Below are 16473 nucleotides of genomic sequence, written 5' to 3'. Positions count from 1 at the left end.
ATGGGCGGAGAGTGCTTCTGCTACTCGTGGACTTGCGGACCGGTGTGGGCAGTTTTCATCATCCTGGCTGCAATCCCTCGTACACTGCACTGCATAGAGAGTCCTGCAGTGTCTGTGGGCAAAATGAATCCACGTGGAAACCACTGGGCAGTAGGTAAGAGGAACTTTACATATTCTAATCTAATAGGATAAAAATAAGACATAATTTTATTGATTTGTTTTCATTTGATATAACATTTGCTTGATTCCTTTGTTAAATATTTACGATAATTGGTGATAATATTTGTATCAAATTATATAATATCTCTTCTTGAAAGCATGCATTCTTAACATGACAGTTTGAATAACTATTAGCTTACTAATAACAATAAAAATGTTAATTTGTAAAAAAAATTCCTGTAATGGAATACCTGCCATTGGCTTTCGCTGGCAGGTATAAAAAAAAATAACCAAAGAATTAGAACAACAGTAAAATAAATGAAACTATAATGAACCAATATACCTTTTATATATAAATATATATATGTTTTTATAGAAAAGACAGCTGTTTCATGACTATGGCGAATATAGATATACTGTAGATGTACTGAATACATTTGCTGAATTACATTAGCTGGTTTATAAACCATACTTACATACTGGATTTTTTTTGCAGTTTTATTACAGATTTAGGGTCTATCACTGTGCTGTTTGAAAGTAATTACTAGTCTACATTAAGTCCATGTCACACTTCCCAGGTCATTTGATGGGAAAGAAGAGCATCGAGAGTCTGCCCGAGCTCCAGGAGACAAACGGTGTCTACCTCACACCGTTAGAAGCAGCCGTGGTCACAGAGTCAGACCGGTACTGGCCACTGATGGAGGCTTTGATGCAACACAAGAAGCAGAAACAGACGATGCCTCCAACAGCAGACAGGCTGCTTCGACTGCACATTGGCTGGAGAGAAGATGACAGAGACAAATATCTCAGAGGTCAGTTTGTGGATTGACTTGTGGATCCTTCAAATGTTGTGCTACTGTTTTGGAAATAACGTGTTATGGTTAAATGTGTTTCTCCTTTCTCATCATTGCTTTACAGATGTCAGACCTGCCTCTTTTGGCTTTGAAACTACTAGACAGTGAGTCCACCTGAATGCAAGAAAAACAAAACGTCATTATCTACTAAACGCGAAGTCTGTAATCACATTTCCACACTATATGTTTTTCTGTAAGTAAAATATACAAACCGAATAGACGTTTGTTTTATCAGTAAATTTCTTATTTCGAATTTGCATATCGTTACTTTGACGGCAGATTTGACAGGACAAACTTATGTTACAGCTGGGCATGCTGAATAAAGTTAACCTTGTTACAACTGCATTGTGGACGTCTCATCATGCTTTGCAAACTGCAAGTGGCCATTATTTAGTGTCATCTCACGTTAACTGTTTTTGGTTGAAAATAAAAGTAATGATATCATGTGGCAAAGTTCACAACACGTGTACAGTGACCAGTTTGCACCAGTAGATGGCACACAATATCCATTATGACAGTGTCTGTAGTCACTTTGCTCTGCTTCAAGTAATTTACCAGTAAGCTAAGGTGTAGCATAAAGAGATCACATGATACCAGTGGAATAGATAATGATGGGGACGATGATTAGCCATCAGGGGTTCCAGACAACAGGAGATACTTATCGAAACAATTTGGCTCTTTTTTTCTTAAAGCCAAAGGAAAGTTTCCTCTTCTGTCCTCATTTGTCACGGCTGATTGGCGAACAATAGAGGTACAAGCCACTTTCACCCCAGCATTATGAGTCTAATCCCGGAGCGAATGGGCTAAAGTTTACAGGGGCTATTGAGGAGGAAACAAGAGGGTTGACAAACGCATTCTGGAAAACAGAAGGGAGGAAGTGTGGAAGTTTAAGCTGCTGCTTATATCACTTCCCCTGTTTTAATTAATTCTGCTTTAAACTTAATAATTAAATGTTAAAGCCAGTATGAAACATTATATTATTTTGCATTTACAGTATGATGTTAACTCTTTAGAAGTGTTCCAGACAGCATTTGTAAATTAGCTTTAGTATAAAATAAGAGCAGTATCACTAGCTTTACGTTTAGTGTTAAAGGTGCACCACTATGCAGTTTTAGGCGGGGGGATTTGTTAACATTTGCAGAGCCTGCATGATTATTCTATCATCATAAATCAAAACAAAATTATTTTGAGGCACCTGGAACCAAATGTAAGACTAGAGTAGAATATACCGTATGTTTGGAAACAAAACTGTAGGCCCACTTTTTTAAGGTAGCTTTCTAACTTCAAACAGTGTTCCAGGGATCCAATTTTCCTGATAGGAAAGTTTGTTTATTCAGTTATGATAATATGCCTTTGAAAATGATCACTTCTCTGACACACCCAAAATTACATAGTGTGCCTCAAAGTTAAGTTTTTATTGCTCTTTTTGAAAACCCGATGTTAGTTTAATCCGCCACTAAGGGGCACTGTATTCAATACTTTACACTAATGAGTGTAGCGTGGGATTTCATGTACCTCGGCTCTGCAGCATGGGTAATGTTCCTTTTTCAAAAGTGATATAGACACACATTGTTTTTCATTCTGTCAGACATTTCTGACATAATGAGATTGTTTTCAAATGTAACTGATTATCCAAGGAAACTTGATCAGCAATGTTTTTGTTCATGGATTTTACATACAAAGTTTATTGTACGGAGAAAATGTTCACAGTCGTACAATATTTCACTATGAAGATAAAAAAAAACAAGCAAGGAAAAATGAATCCAAGTGAGGAGGGTTCAATTTACAAAAGCAGAATAAATACTGATGGGCAGCAATGGACTGTATTTGTTACATCTGCAACATAACACTGGATGGGAATGAGACTGGGCAGAGTGAATGTAAAACTTAACAGTAAAGACAGCTTGCAGGGATGATAAAGGAGAAAAGAAACACCAGATCATGTTCATTAGTTTCATAATTTATAGCTTCACAGTTAGTGTCAAAGAGTTATATGTACTTGCTAACAAGGGTGACGATTTACTCTTAAGTCCACATAGTAAGCATTCATAAGCAGTGTACAAAAATTGAAAACATTGGTTATTATAACACATTAGAATGTATTTGCAAGAAGCTATGAGAACATGTTTGAGTGTTTATTAATGTAAACTGTTTTATCAATGAACTCCTACTATTTATATATCACTACACTAACTAAATTGCCATTTATGTCTGTTTAAACAGCAGCCTTCACCTATGGGTGCCCACGGTTGAAAAATAAATTAATAAAAATATACTTCCAACTTTCCTTATATGCTTATTGATACACTGCTTACGAAGGCATTAGAGGAAAGTGTTACCCTAATGAGTGACGAGGATGTCTTTATTCCTTGATGTCAACTGTAGATTTCATTCTTTTAAATTGTCCAAAATAACAATTCCATTAGCTCGAGGACAGCAGTCAGTTTTCTTTATTTTTTCGAAAAGATGCAGTACGGTGCACTCTGGAGTTTTTTTTTCATGTGTCCATTTGTTCTTTAACATCACCACGTCTTCCCAATAGACTGAATGTGTTCCTTGGCCTTCATCCTCAGTGAGGCGATACTGGAGTTCCTTGGGTCAGCTGTGCACTGGTACGCCGGTGGGGGCGGCGGGCACATGGAGCCCATGTGGGGCAGGTGAGGGCTGTGTCCTAGGGGCGGGGGGGAGTTGAGGAAGGAGGCCGACAAGCAGGAGGAGGACATGTTTGGGGGAGGGGAAGGGGTGTAGGTGCCCGGGAGGCCCTGCTGCGAGCTGGACATGAAGCCCGGGAGGGACTGCAGGGAGGTGGAAGTGGTGATGGGGGTGGAGAGCCAGGGGTCCAGCTGCAGACCGGAGCCCAGAGAGCCGCTGGGAGAGCGGCTGTAGGAGAGCAGTGAGGAGGAGCAGGAGTTGTCCTGGAGCTGGATGGAACTCACCTCCAGCTTCTCCTGCCTCCGCCACTTGGCCCGCCGGTTCTGGAACCAAACCTTAAAAAGAAAGAAAGGGGAATTTTTTATTTGGAACTCAAAGTCAATACAACTTTAATTTCAACAGATGCACACAGCATAGACAGAATAAGCTGTAGTCTTTTGAACCTATATAATGTAAAATATAATATTGTGAGAAAGTTTTTAAATATTCAGAAATGTGGAGGACGAATAGAAGTGATATGTGAGAGAAAATGTTATCCCTTTGCATTAAATTGCGATGCCAAAATAAGAGATTTTTACTGACATGATATTTTCAGAAAGTGTCTTTAAGAATTGAATATGATGAAAACTACGCCTGATGTATGAAAAACATTTTGTAAATAAATATTTGTCTTTCAAATTAAGCCACAAATGTAAAATAGAATACTTTTTTTTCTCCAGCAGCAATTCCTCCAAATAAATAAAAACAATATAAGTAACTATGGAACAACGTGTGTGAATAACAGAGTATAAGGAATAATTTCTTAATAAATGTATGATCAGATGGCAAATCAAATTTGTGTAATGCAAATTCAACTAATATGTTACTACTTGTTTCTCTAAATGTCTCATGTGTGATGTTATGATGGTAGATCTAAATTAATGTTCAGTGTAAATCGATAAGGAAAAGTCGTTTTGGATAAAACATCTTTTAGCCACTATTTGTTACCGACATCATTAATGGCTGCAAGACTATAGGCCGAATATGTGCGTGCGTATTATTTGGGGACATTTACCTGCACTCGGACCTCCGGCAGGTTGACTTTCAGCGCCAGCTCCTCCCTGCTGTACACGTCGGGGTAATGGGACTTCTCGAACGCTCTCTCCAGCTCGTGTAGCTGGAAGGTGGTGAACGTGGTCCGGTTCCGCCGGTGCTTCTTTTTTGGGTTTTCATCGTCGGACAGTTTGCCGTCTCTGTCCGGTGAGTCCGGGCAGGCCGATGATTCAGAGGCGCTGTTGGCACAATACACACCTGCGGAGAGAGAGAGAGAGAGAGAGAAAAACAGTCAGTTTCAGGAGGCATTTCAAGTTTATATTGAAAGTTTAAATAGGCCTATGTTCAGTTTCAGTTAGGCCTAAAGCAATTCTACTTTTTCCATTTTAGATGTATGGCCTATTAAATGTTTCAGTTAATCGGCTGAAGATACGAATTTGCGCACTATCATGAACATGATGGGATCAATTAAAAAATAATAATATAGCCTAGTGTTAAAGCGGCAACGAGTAACATTTAAATATCTTTTAAACAGCCTAATTTTTCCTCTGATAATCATAAATTACCTTTAACAGCAAACGAGACCATCAGTGCAAAGAAAGACGTTTTTATATAGTTTTTATTACTGCATTTGATCTGGTCGTACACCCAGTCCGATTTTCGGTTCACGCGTGCATGCTCTATGGTCACATATCCGTATTGGTCGCAGATTTCAGTGTGGCGCAGGAACGTGAATTGAAAAGCCTATCACTCCAGGTGAGGGAAGGGGAGCGGGAGACCAGATCCCAATTCACCAGATGTGGGACAAAGACTACGTTTGTGCGGGACAATGCGGGACAAAGTGCCGTTTTTTTAGCAAAATAAACTCGTGTCACCACCGGTAATGCCAGAGACACGGCTTTCTAAATTAAAAAAACACTATCTTTAGATCAGCGTGCAGCAGTTAAGTTAGCTACTGTTAAACAAATAGAGCATTAAGGCTGCGGCTTCACATTAAAAGCATTTCACTGGCTTCACATTAGCATTTCACTTGACAAACGTGAGTTGGCTTTTATTTTGAAGTAACAGGAAAGTGAACGTTGAAGCACTGCAGGCAGCACCTTCACAGAGCCACTGAGCCCAGCAGCCCGATACACACACACAGACAAACACACACACAGACAAACGGAGACTGCTGTCTCCTGACAGCTATCGGATAAATGCCAGATTATAAAACACGCATTTAAAAAGGGGGGCTCACTTTCAATAACAATGCGGGACAACGTCTCAATTTGCGGGACGTGTGAAAAGTAATGGAAATGCGATCTGGTCATCCTAGAAGGGGAGCGGGAGCCTTGTTTGAGACAGTTATTTGTCGTCATAATGACTGATAACGGGGCTGAACCATCAAAGAAAAAAAAATAAAATGCAATGAAGAAAAGCTCAAAGGGAGAGTGATAGGCGGGCGGGAGGGCGTTGCCAAGCAACGTATACACAATTTCACGCAGCGAACCTAGACTGCAGTGTTTACTCCTAAATGAATGAGCGGTAGCCTACTAAAACAAAGTTTACTTTGCCTCACCAGCATCATCAGATGACCATTATTCATCTGAAATAGTCATTATTTACAACAACATAAACACATTACCTCATCGTGATCCATAACTAACTGCCGTCTCTCGTTCATTCGCTTTGTGTGGGGACTGGGGACACATACTCGTTCAGCTCCGTGAGAGGTGACAATGCATCAACTCATTGCAATCAGGTCAGGTGTAGTTGATGCTGTGTCACTAACCACTCTCACCGAGCCGAAAAGAGTCCGGTGCCCTCACACTTTCAACACACGGACACGCACTATATTGCTTCCTGATTATTTGAATCTTGAGGCCCTGCACGAGCTAGAAAACAGCTTCACGACAGCTGGCGTCGTAAAAATACTACCGCTTTTGTTCAAAGGTGTCGCCAACGTGCCGACTTACTCGTTGTACCTTTAATGTTATCTTAATGTTTAAAAACTTTAAGACCTGACACTATTACATGACATGTAGCCTACGTATATCTTTGCATATATATAATTTACAAGTTTCAAGATCTTACTTTCAAAACTTTCCGAGGGGTGACACTTCTTCATCGGGGTCACGGTTACATTCCCGTTGCGCTCCGCGTCCTTGACCAGGACTTTTTCTGTCACGCTGAAGGAGGCGGATTTGTGGAAGATTGTGTCCTCTTTAAATCCAAGTATAGCCTCTATGCTGTGGATGGTGGACGCCGGGCTGTTGTCCCCCGGGCTCTGGACGGAGCGTGCAGAGGGAGACAGGCGCTCGTCCATCATCATCATCACTTGGGAAGTTGATCCAAGAAGCCACATTTGTCGGCCGCACGTCCAGAAAACAAAGATGGTCAAAATGAGTCACTCAAACTTTTTTTCCACAAATGATTCACTGCTCTTCTGTTTGGTCAAGTTTCAACTTGCCCTAACTAACCCTAACCCAGAAACCGAGGAGTAAAACTTGCACACAGGACACTCAAACACAAGCACACACGCGCCAGTAAGACCAGACTTGCTCAGTGGATGTGGAGCATCTTCAGACGGGGCTATTTAAAGAAGTAAGACCCCCTGCTCGCTCGGCAACCCCTCTGCACGTCAGAGAGAGGACGTCCTGTTGGATTTGGCTCTGGATTTAGGGGGTGACTGTGCGTCCCGTGCAGGCATCAGGCGCGCACCCTCCCGTAACTCCTCCCTCCCCATCTCAAGTGCATCAGTCAGTCAGTGCACGCTGGCTCTAAACCTACTTACATAAATCTTAAAACCATCTTTCCACTCCTCCAGATGTCATGTTCATGTCAGTCAGCTAAAAAAGAAGGAAGATTAGGCCCACAGATTAAGGTATGTCAAAATCATAATTACAAGATTTCTGGTGAGGACACGGATTGCAAGATGACAGCTTAATATTTAATCAAAGCGTCAAGATATTGTTGCCAAAAAAAAGAATACACATCTTTTATTTAGCTTAAGAATAATTTGTTTTATTGACCCAAAATAAGCGCACTTGATAGCACATGTTAAATAAAATAAATTTAAAATACTTTCATAGGCTAATTTCTAATCGATTAAATCCTAATGAACGTACTAAACCACACTTAAACTATATGAGGACTTTCTTTAACCAGTTTCCTATAGGTGTTGATTCAAAGGGTGACAAAGCCCAAACAATTACACATTTGGGCTATAACCACTTAACAGCAAACAAAGATTGACAGCAGTGTGGTAATCCTGTTTAAGGGGATTACATTATTTTACTCAAAAGAGTTAAAACCCCTAAAACTATTTAGCTTTTCCTAATTACAGAAGGTGACCTTATCCTTTGTTTGCCCAAGAGAGAGAGGGGGGTCCGAGGGAGAGATGTTAAGTGTTTTAACGAAAAAGTTGTGAAACGAGCACATGCAAAACTTTATTTTATGCAAAGCAAAACTTTGTGAAGATGCAGTTTTTTTCTTTCATGTTTTCTTGCATATGGATAGATCTGACAATGTTTTATGACACATGCAGAGCATGATATCAGGTCCTAAAAGGTTCAATGTGTAACATTTACGAAACAATTTACTTTGTTGTATGTGGGTGAATGTACTTTGAAGTTAAAAGTTACATTTGATATATATCATTCTTTATTTCAGACCCAGGGGGATCCATATCAATACAAACAACATCAACAAATAGACAAACACAGAGTAAAAAATACACAGACAGATAGTCTGTACATGTATATATATATAATCATACAGTATATACTCTATACAGTATATACACTGTATATATAATAATAATTCTTAATGATGGGTTGAACTAAGATTTTATCGTTTACTTGCTGAAAGTTGGACTAGAAGATTGTTGCCACTCTCTTAACTTAATATGCAAGCAAGGAGTTGGTTAGCTTAGTTTAGCACAAAGACTGGAGATTGAGGGAAACAGCTAGTCTGACTCTGTCCAAAGGTTTAAAAAAGATAAACCCAACCCCACCTCTCAAGATAATTCATTGCCACCTTGTTGGTTTACAAACAAGTGTAAAAACAAAATATTGATGATTGTGCCGGACTAATACTGGGCAAGAAGCAATGACTCCGATTTTGTATTTATTATTTTGTTCAGATAAAACGTGTTAATTAGTGAATTAATTAGTTTAGCTCTTGATATCTTCAGACGTTATTTGCACCAAAATATTCTACAATCTTTTCCTAACCTTAACCTACCCGATACAACTGTGAAAGCATTCTCTAGGACAAATGTGCATATACAGTATGTATGGCCTTGCATAGTATAACTTGTCTTGCTCTTATAGCTCAACCGCCTTTTCCAATTAAGAGAAGTATTAAATAACTGGTATTGCAAGACTTCAGATTGACCTGTGATATTCTCAGAGAGAGAGAGAGAGCGAGAGAGGGCATGGGCTGACAACCTTGGCTATGCTGATCCTATTAAATGCTAATCTCCAGACCTTATAAATCCACAGCCGTTTAAACTTGGGTTCCTGTGAAAATGTTGAGGATTCTTTCCTTCCCCCCTGTTCTGCACTAATCATCCCAAACAAGTGTTTGGATAATGCCCAATTAAATTAAGACCATTTTCTTTATTCACTGTATTAGCCCTGATTCATGTGGATGGGATTATTTGCAGTTGCTTAATCAAATGTTCAACAGTGGCATGGCAGCATTTCTGTGTGGCGGACCATTTAAAAAGCGTCTCCTGCGCCCAGCTTCACAATATACACGCATACACATTTAATTTATTCAATATACATTTTTATTTGAACAATACATTTGTTTTTTTCTCAGTTTATTTCTCAGCTGTGTTTATATACAATGTTTTTGTTTTGTTATTGTTTTGTTTTAATGAGAATAAATCCTTAATGACAATTTGTGCAAATCTGCAAATGTCTGCGCAAACTGTTTTCATTATGATTAAAAGGTCTATCTGGAGAAACACGTCAAGATTACATGTCAAGATTGTTCTGCTTTGTCACAACATGGAAAGAAAAAATCTAAATATCATAATTAATTTAAACACCACATACAAAAAAAGAAAGAAAATCTAAAAATTACCAGCAAACCAAAAAAGGAAAGTTGAAACATTCAGACAGGGTTGAATAATTTTTATCTTGATATATCAATATTAATTAAGAGAATTTACAACAAATAGAGAAAAATGTCACAAATAATCTTACAATTTTTAAATGCATTGTGGCCTGTGAACGTGACAGTGATGTGAAAAGCAACACTTGTCTGGGGAAATAACTTTTCTACACAATTCATCTAAAGAAATTGGTCATGGGGATGGATGGGGCAGCCATTCAGTTACAAGCTAACAGGGAAATGTTTGCAGTATATCCTTCGGTAGATGCAGACTGGTATTACGTGAGTGGCATAGAATAAAAGTGAACACTTCTTCATAGCAGCTCAACCCCAGACTGCAGATACCCAGAAATCAAATTAATTTTCTTGTGTTTTTCTCTTCTCCATCCAAACACAGACGCCCCCCTCCCACCACTCTGGCCCTTTCACATGACGGAGCACTTCTCCTCTGCTTTGGTCTTCAGCTCGGTGACGGTTGCCGAGGCCTTCTCCTTCAGCTGGTCCATGTCCATGTTCTGCATGTTCTGAAACTGGCCCATGAGGGATTCCTTGCTCTCCTCCTCCGTGGCGTCCTCGTCCACCATCTTCAACAGCTCCTCGGGAACGTCGACGTCGTCCCCAACCATCTCCAACATGTTATCGTCCTGCTCGCTCTGCAGACCCACAAACAGGTAGCAAAAAAAACACAGTGAGAACAATTGATATTGAGGACAAGGAAGGTCCTCCTATAGCATCCACAATCTTTGAAAACAGGTGACAAAACTTTTCTCTTAAGTTAAATTGAGACTTTTCTAGATTTACAGTATTCATTAATGTTCATGTGAGCTTTTTTCTTCAAACTGTCTTTGTTTTTTTCTGGAGCAGTTCAAACAAAGCTCCATGACGTCACTTCAGGGTATTACAGCCCTGGAAAGAATTAAAGGTCCCCTATTATGCAAAATGCATTTTTTCATGGTTTTGCACATTAATATGTGTCCCCCGGTTTGGCTAGAGACTCCCAAAGTATGAAAAAAAAACCCTCTCTCTTTTTCTCCACCTCCACCTTTCTGATAACGTGTGTTCAAGTACCCCTTTCAGATTTTTTCCCCATATGTCACAAGAGGAGAACATTTGGAGTGGTCTGTTAATTATTTTCCATAACTGTATGTGTACACTTTTTAAGAACCAGACATGAAAAGTATTTTTCTTGTTGTTTTTTATTATAGCAAATACTGAATACTTTTGGCGTTTAATTATTATTTGCAGAACTAAAAAACCTAAAGGCTGACTTTTTACAGGATGCTGTCTGTGAGCCTTATTTCCACAATATACAATACATCGTCCCAATGCTGCATCCAGAACTGACACACACTGGTTTATCCATGGCCATGGTTTATCTGAGATCACACCGCAAAACGTAACTAAAAAGAAACTAAAAATAAACTAAAAAGAAACCTGAAAATAGACCAATTTGTTGAATGCTTTTTAATTGTTTTTTTTTCATCCTACTTTGATGTTTAACTTTAAAGTAGTGTGTCTGTGCTCTGGACAGGAATTCAAATTATAAGCAAGCTGATCGGCCAAAGTAGGAAACAAATAGATTGGACTCTACGATCCTTCTTAATCCACATTTGAGTTGCTGCACTCGAGGATATCCTGCTGTCTGTGTTTTCTATACGATCTCGAGTCTCCTCTGAATTAAACGTCCTCACTTCACTTGCCATTGAATCATAGAAATTATTTTAAGATATTTTCTTTTACAGCCTTTCCAACAAACTCAATCTCATCACTTAGTATCTGCACCAGTCATGCACGTGGAACTACTTTAAACACCAATCTGTGGGATTATCTCAGGCCTGCTTTAGCCTCTCCTCTCTGAAATCCCAACGATAGTCTAAAGATATCTTCTATTACGTTCGCACGAGACTCTAATTCCATTAGACTAACAACACTCACTTCCTGTTCCTACTGTTTCTGTTTACTCGTACCATTAAATATATAGAAAAAAAAATTCTTCTAACTCCCTCTTGATAACATGCAGAACGGGATCCCTTTAGGTGCCTTATTGTTGTTATAAATCTATTCAAAAAGCATTTTTCACTTCTAATAAAGACACGTTGGCCTTTGTCATGTGTTCTCCTTTCTCTCGAACTGGCATGCAATGTAAACATAATTTAGAGAAACTAATTAGATTTATACGTGTAGCCTACTGCCTTTGTCCTCGTCGCATACGTGTGGTTTCAATTTAAAGCACAAACATTGAAAAGAAATGAGCCCCATTGTTCAAAGCAGAAAAAACTGAACAATAGCGTCACTGCTGTGTGAGACTATTAGAAAACGTCTCCAGCAGACAAGGTCATCACTGCATTCATATGACAGAAAGATTATGGCATTTGAAAACCTGTAGGAGAAGGTGATTTTTGCTCTTTTGCCATTAACACAACACAGTTCAATCCAAGCAGGTTCTCACCACCGGAGTCATTTATAGGATTAGAACACACTCTACTGGTTTTCTTAATCTTTTAACAGTTTCAATAAAGTCACAACTTACCTTTTGTGCTCCTTCCATTACAGAAAGTCTTTCTTTAAGAGTCCTTTGAAAATGTTCGGTTTACACCCACTATAGTAGCTGTTGCTCTTAAAGCCAGTTCACTCTGCGCGGCGCTCCTTAAGGAGCCTGGGACACCTGCTCAGCTTTGGCTTTGTACGACTCAAGGTGCAACATGGGACTCACAGGATAACATCTCCAGGGCGCTTTCTCACTAATCTACTGGCATGGCTTCCAACCTCCTGTTGTCCAAGCTGCAGCTGCCAAATTCTTCTGTGAGTTAAAGACTACCTACAACTACGAAGCAGCTATTTGTTGCTCTACCTGAGCCTGCTTGTCACTTGCCATTTATGATGGCCAATTATATTTACTAGTTCTGATTCAAAAGACTGAAAAGAGAATATCATCTGATTAATAAATGAGAAAATGATACAGAAACCAATGGTTCATCAGCAACTGATTTTAGCTATTTAGCAGTTTTGCGAAATGATATACAAACTACTACCCAATTTAGCATTTATAAGCACTGTATAAATAGAACTGAATATCTATATAATTAGTGTCAACCATTAAGTTTTTATGTTCCCACTGAGAAAAATGTATTTATGTACAGTATTCAAATTTAATTTAAGAATACACATTATGAGAAAAATAAGTCTTTACCTTTGGCAGCCTGTATTTGTCTCTGAGACACACCCTGAGTGTTGCCCTTTCTGCCTTCTTGTGTAAGAAATCTGCATCTCTCTCCATCCTGAAATAGAAATATAACATAATTTAAGCACAATAACCTCACTTCATCAAAACTCAAGAATATCCCGGGCTGTTAAAGTCGAAGTAAAAAATAAAGAATACGTGTAGTGTAGTTGAACTTTTATGACCTTGTGTTTATGCCTGAGCTCTTGTCATCAGTGGTTTAGCTTTACACAGTTCACCTGGACATATTTAAAGCAGGGAGTCATGTCTGATGAAAATTTATTTTCTTTTACCAATAAGGGGTGTCAATTAATGTTTAATTATTTATCTAATTTTGACAATTTAGGTTAAAAGAAAATAATATATTGTTACTATAGTTGTATCTGATTTGGCCTTTCATGAAGGATGGGCTGTTATTATAATCTGAAAAACTGGCATGAACATCCCAAAAAAATCTATTTTTAATTTATAATCTAGTTTTATGCATGAGTTAAAAGAGTTATAACATTTTTAGTTGCATTAGATGTTGGAGACGAATTTGTGTCGGATTGTTCTACCTAAGAAAAAACTAAAATATTGGACATTATTTCACTTTTGTAAAGATTGGTTTAGCAAGAAGCAGCATTTGTAGAATTGTATTTACATTGTTTGCACAAAATATAATCCATTTATATTCATAGTGTGTAGAGAATTCATCAAAGCTGCATTATATTATAGACATTAGATCAAATCTTGTTGTAGCATAAGTGTTGGCAACAAAATATTATTTCCACATTTCATATAAGTGAGTCTTTATCTTTGAATCAAGTTATCAACGCTTGTTTGTTTGAGTCTGTGTGATCTAATCAGTTTTGCAGCAACCTGCTCTTTGTGACACCCTTCATATTCCTGCATTTTCAATGTGCGACTCACACACTTTCCCTCAGCCAATTACACATGGGATTATTAGGCCAGACAGGACAGATTTGAAATCAAGCCAAAATGCTGCAACAGGAACTTTAGTGAAACAACAACAACATTGGACTCAGGTCCATTAACAAACTATACATGTATGAAAATTATTTGGATTATACTTTTATGATCCTTAAAAGTGCATTGAGGCTTTCTCTTTCTGTAATTTCCATCAATGACCATCAGGATTCGTTGGTGTAGTTCTGAATGCATTACTAGACATCTGCAATTATAGCAAATGTTGTCTTTTTTTGTTTAAATTTAAAAACAAAAATAAGTCATTTCCCAAACATGAGAGCAGAGAGTCTGGATTAATTGTGTTGTGTAATACAAGCTGAATGGATTTGCTTAAAACGGCAAAATCTACTCTGTATCCCAAAAAAGGCCAAATATTAGATATATCACATTTTAAAATAAAATTATCATTTACACTATTTCTTTCAATGGAATGTATGATGTATTTTAATCAAACTGTTTACTTTAATGTCTGATTTAGTGAAAGGAAACTGATATTTACCACAGTAGACAAAAAGGCCTATATACAGTTTATATATCATTTTGCAAGATGTGATTGTTGTCCGTTGCTGCACTGCCACAAATCCCCCACAAACATGTGATTTTTAGTGTTTCAGCATGAACCTTTGCTGTTCTTGAGCCAGGGACTGCCATTTTACACCTGAACCTTTAGCCTCAGTGGGGTTATTATATAGAAGAAATTCAGACAAAGAAGATTCAGTATGGTGGTACGTCTGCTTTGACCTTCAGCAACAGATGCATCACTGAGCAAACAGAGCTTGCTCATTGTAAGATCATGAAAATAGGAAATTCATGAGGATTTACATTTAGTTAGTTCAAGAGTAGGTAGGTATTTTATGTGCAAAAAAGGGGAAAAGTCAACATTTGGAGGGTTTAAATGCGGTACAAAAATGAGCTTGTCAAGGTCAGATTGAACGTTCTGCAGCCATACTGTTTAGGATGGGCCAGTGGCATCAATTCGAAGTGGAGCACAGTCAGTGTTTTGTTACTTACTTCTCCTCCACCACCTGTTTTTGGTACTCTTCATACTCCTCGCGTGTCATCCCTGCTGCTTTGGCCGGATCTGTGGGGGTGGCCTCCTCTTCTTTGTCACCTCCACCACCCATAACCCCTGACAGCGGGTTCCCAATCATGTGCTTGATCATGAAAGCCATCTCGAGACGTAGGGCTGTTTATTCTGCGAGGATGAGAATATTTTTTTTTCTATAGATAAAAAAAGAAAAGAATGCTGCTCCACTTATGGTGTCCTCCGGTTTTGCCTTCCTATAGCCGTCAAATCCAATGGTAGCTCTCTAGCTAACCTGCTGCTTGACTATGGAGCCTGGGACACACTGACGACAAGCAACAGACACACACTAAAGACACACACACGCTCACAAACACACAAACGTTTTGACTCGGCCATAATCTGGATTAAATCCTGCATGCTCCACTATGCTAAGAGGCAGATGGCCTGTTTTCCCTCTATTTTTAAACCATGCAGACCTTTTGTAGATGTTTCCTTAAATTCATTTTGAAACTTTGTGCATTTTTCGGAGAACTGGGTGCAGCACTCGTCATAAAAGCAGGTTTTTGAAAGACTGGTGACATTGGTTTGGGACCACACATATGTTGATTCCGCCCACTGGTGCCTAATCATATTAGTAAAGTACGGGCCAGCCCTTGCACAGCTTATACCGTGGAGACCAAGCGAGTCGAGAGAGAGAGAGAGAGGAGCAGGATTAGAGTCTTGTTTATCCCCCACTGGTTCATGCCGTGCTATTGTTCACGGGAGGATGATTGACAAGGGGGTGAGAGATGGTGGGGAGGAAGCTCTCGTCTCATTTTGCCCTATCACTATCGCCAAGCTTGGCCAAGGACTTGTAGATTACCCCAATATTGATGAGCATTAAAAACGTCAGTTTTTCAAAGTTCAAATGTTTGTTTAGTATACATTAATTCAGGCGCTCATATTATTATCATTCAACTGTTATTTCTGCCTTTATTTAATAGTACAGTCAAGCGTAAAAATGTATTGTTGAGATGTGAGAGTGGGGTTTAGATGCAGTAAAATGTCCCGCATGCATTTAAACCTGGACGTTGTGGTTGCATGTTATGCATCTTAGACCACTTGGCCCAAGGGTCTGTTGTAATGTTTTGCCTCTTGTCACTGCCTTTGACATTGACATGCATGAATTAAATTTAATTTAATTAAACAGTTACACCATTTACTGTATACCACTAGGCTGCAGGATGGAGAAAGAGTAAAGTGTGCAAGGATAAGATGACAATTCCTTCATTAATTTGGTCTATGAATTTCACATTCATGCTATAGAATATGATCCTAATGTAAGTTGTGCTATTGCTGATAATATTTCAAGTTTTCCTTAAATTGGAAATGTAATCCAGGCAGTATTCAATTAATGTTATTTGCAGATGAGCAGATTACAACTGATCGCTCTTGAATATTTGATGCTGATGTTG

The 16473-nt window shown here is 38.7% G+C and overlaps 3 protein-coding genes across 3 annotated transcripts; 1 reads left to right on the top strand and 2 right to left on the bottom strand.

Annotated features, from left to right (window-relative positions):
* grp (gastrin-releasing peptide) lies at nucleotides 1-1121 on the top strand (the record flags this gene model as incomplete). The annotated part of the gene is made up of 3 exons (XM_080046592.1): nucleotides 1-154; nucleotides 738-971; nucleotides 1078-1121. 3 exons carry the CDS (start codon nucleotides 1-3, stop codon nucleotides 1119-1121), a joined length of 432 nt encoding a protein of 143 aa, XP_079902718.1.
* Nucleotides 1122-3535: 2414 nt separating this feature from the next.
* rx3 (retinal homeobox gene 3) lies at nucleotides 3536-7044 on the bottom strand (the record flags this gene model as incomplete). The annotated part of the gene is made up of 3 exons (XM_080046822.1): nucleotides 3536-4000; nucleotides 4720-4955; nucleotides 6774-7044. The coding sequence occupies 3 exons, from the start codon at nucleotides 7042-7044 to the stop codon at nucleotides 3536-3538; spliced, it is 972 nt and encodes a 323-aa protein (XP_079902948.1).
* Nucleotides 7045-10228: 3184 nt separating this feature from the next.
* On the bottom strand, nucleotides 10229-15164 carry cplx4a (complexin 4a; the record flags this gene model as incomplete). The annotated part of the gene is made up of 3 exons (XM_080047254.1): nucleotides 10229-10456; nucleotides 12994-13081; nucleotides 15004-15164. 3 exons carry the CDS (start codon nucleotides 15162-15164, stop codon nucleotides 10229-10231), a joined length of 477 nt encoding a protein of 158 aa, XP_079903380.1.
* Nucleotides 15165-16473: the final 1309 nt, after the last annotated feature.

Source organism: Ammodytes marinus, assembly GCF_949987685.1.
Source record: "Ammodytes marinus genome assembly, chromosome: 18".
Lineage (NCBI taxonomy): Eukaryota > Metazoa > Chordata > Actinopteri > Uranoscopiformes > Ammodytidae > Ammodytes > Ammodytes marinus.
This window is presented reverse-complemented; position numbering and strand designations above follow the sequence as displayed.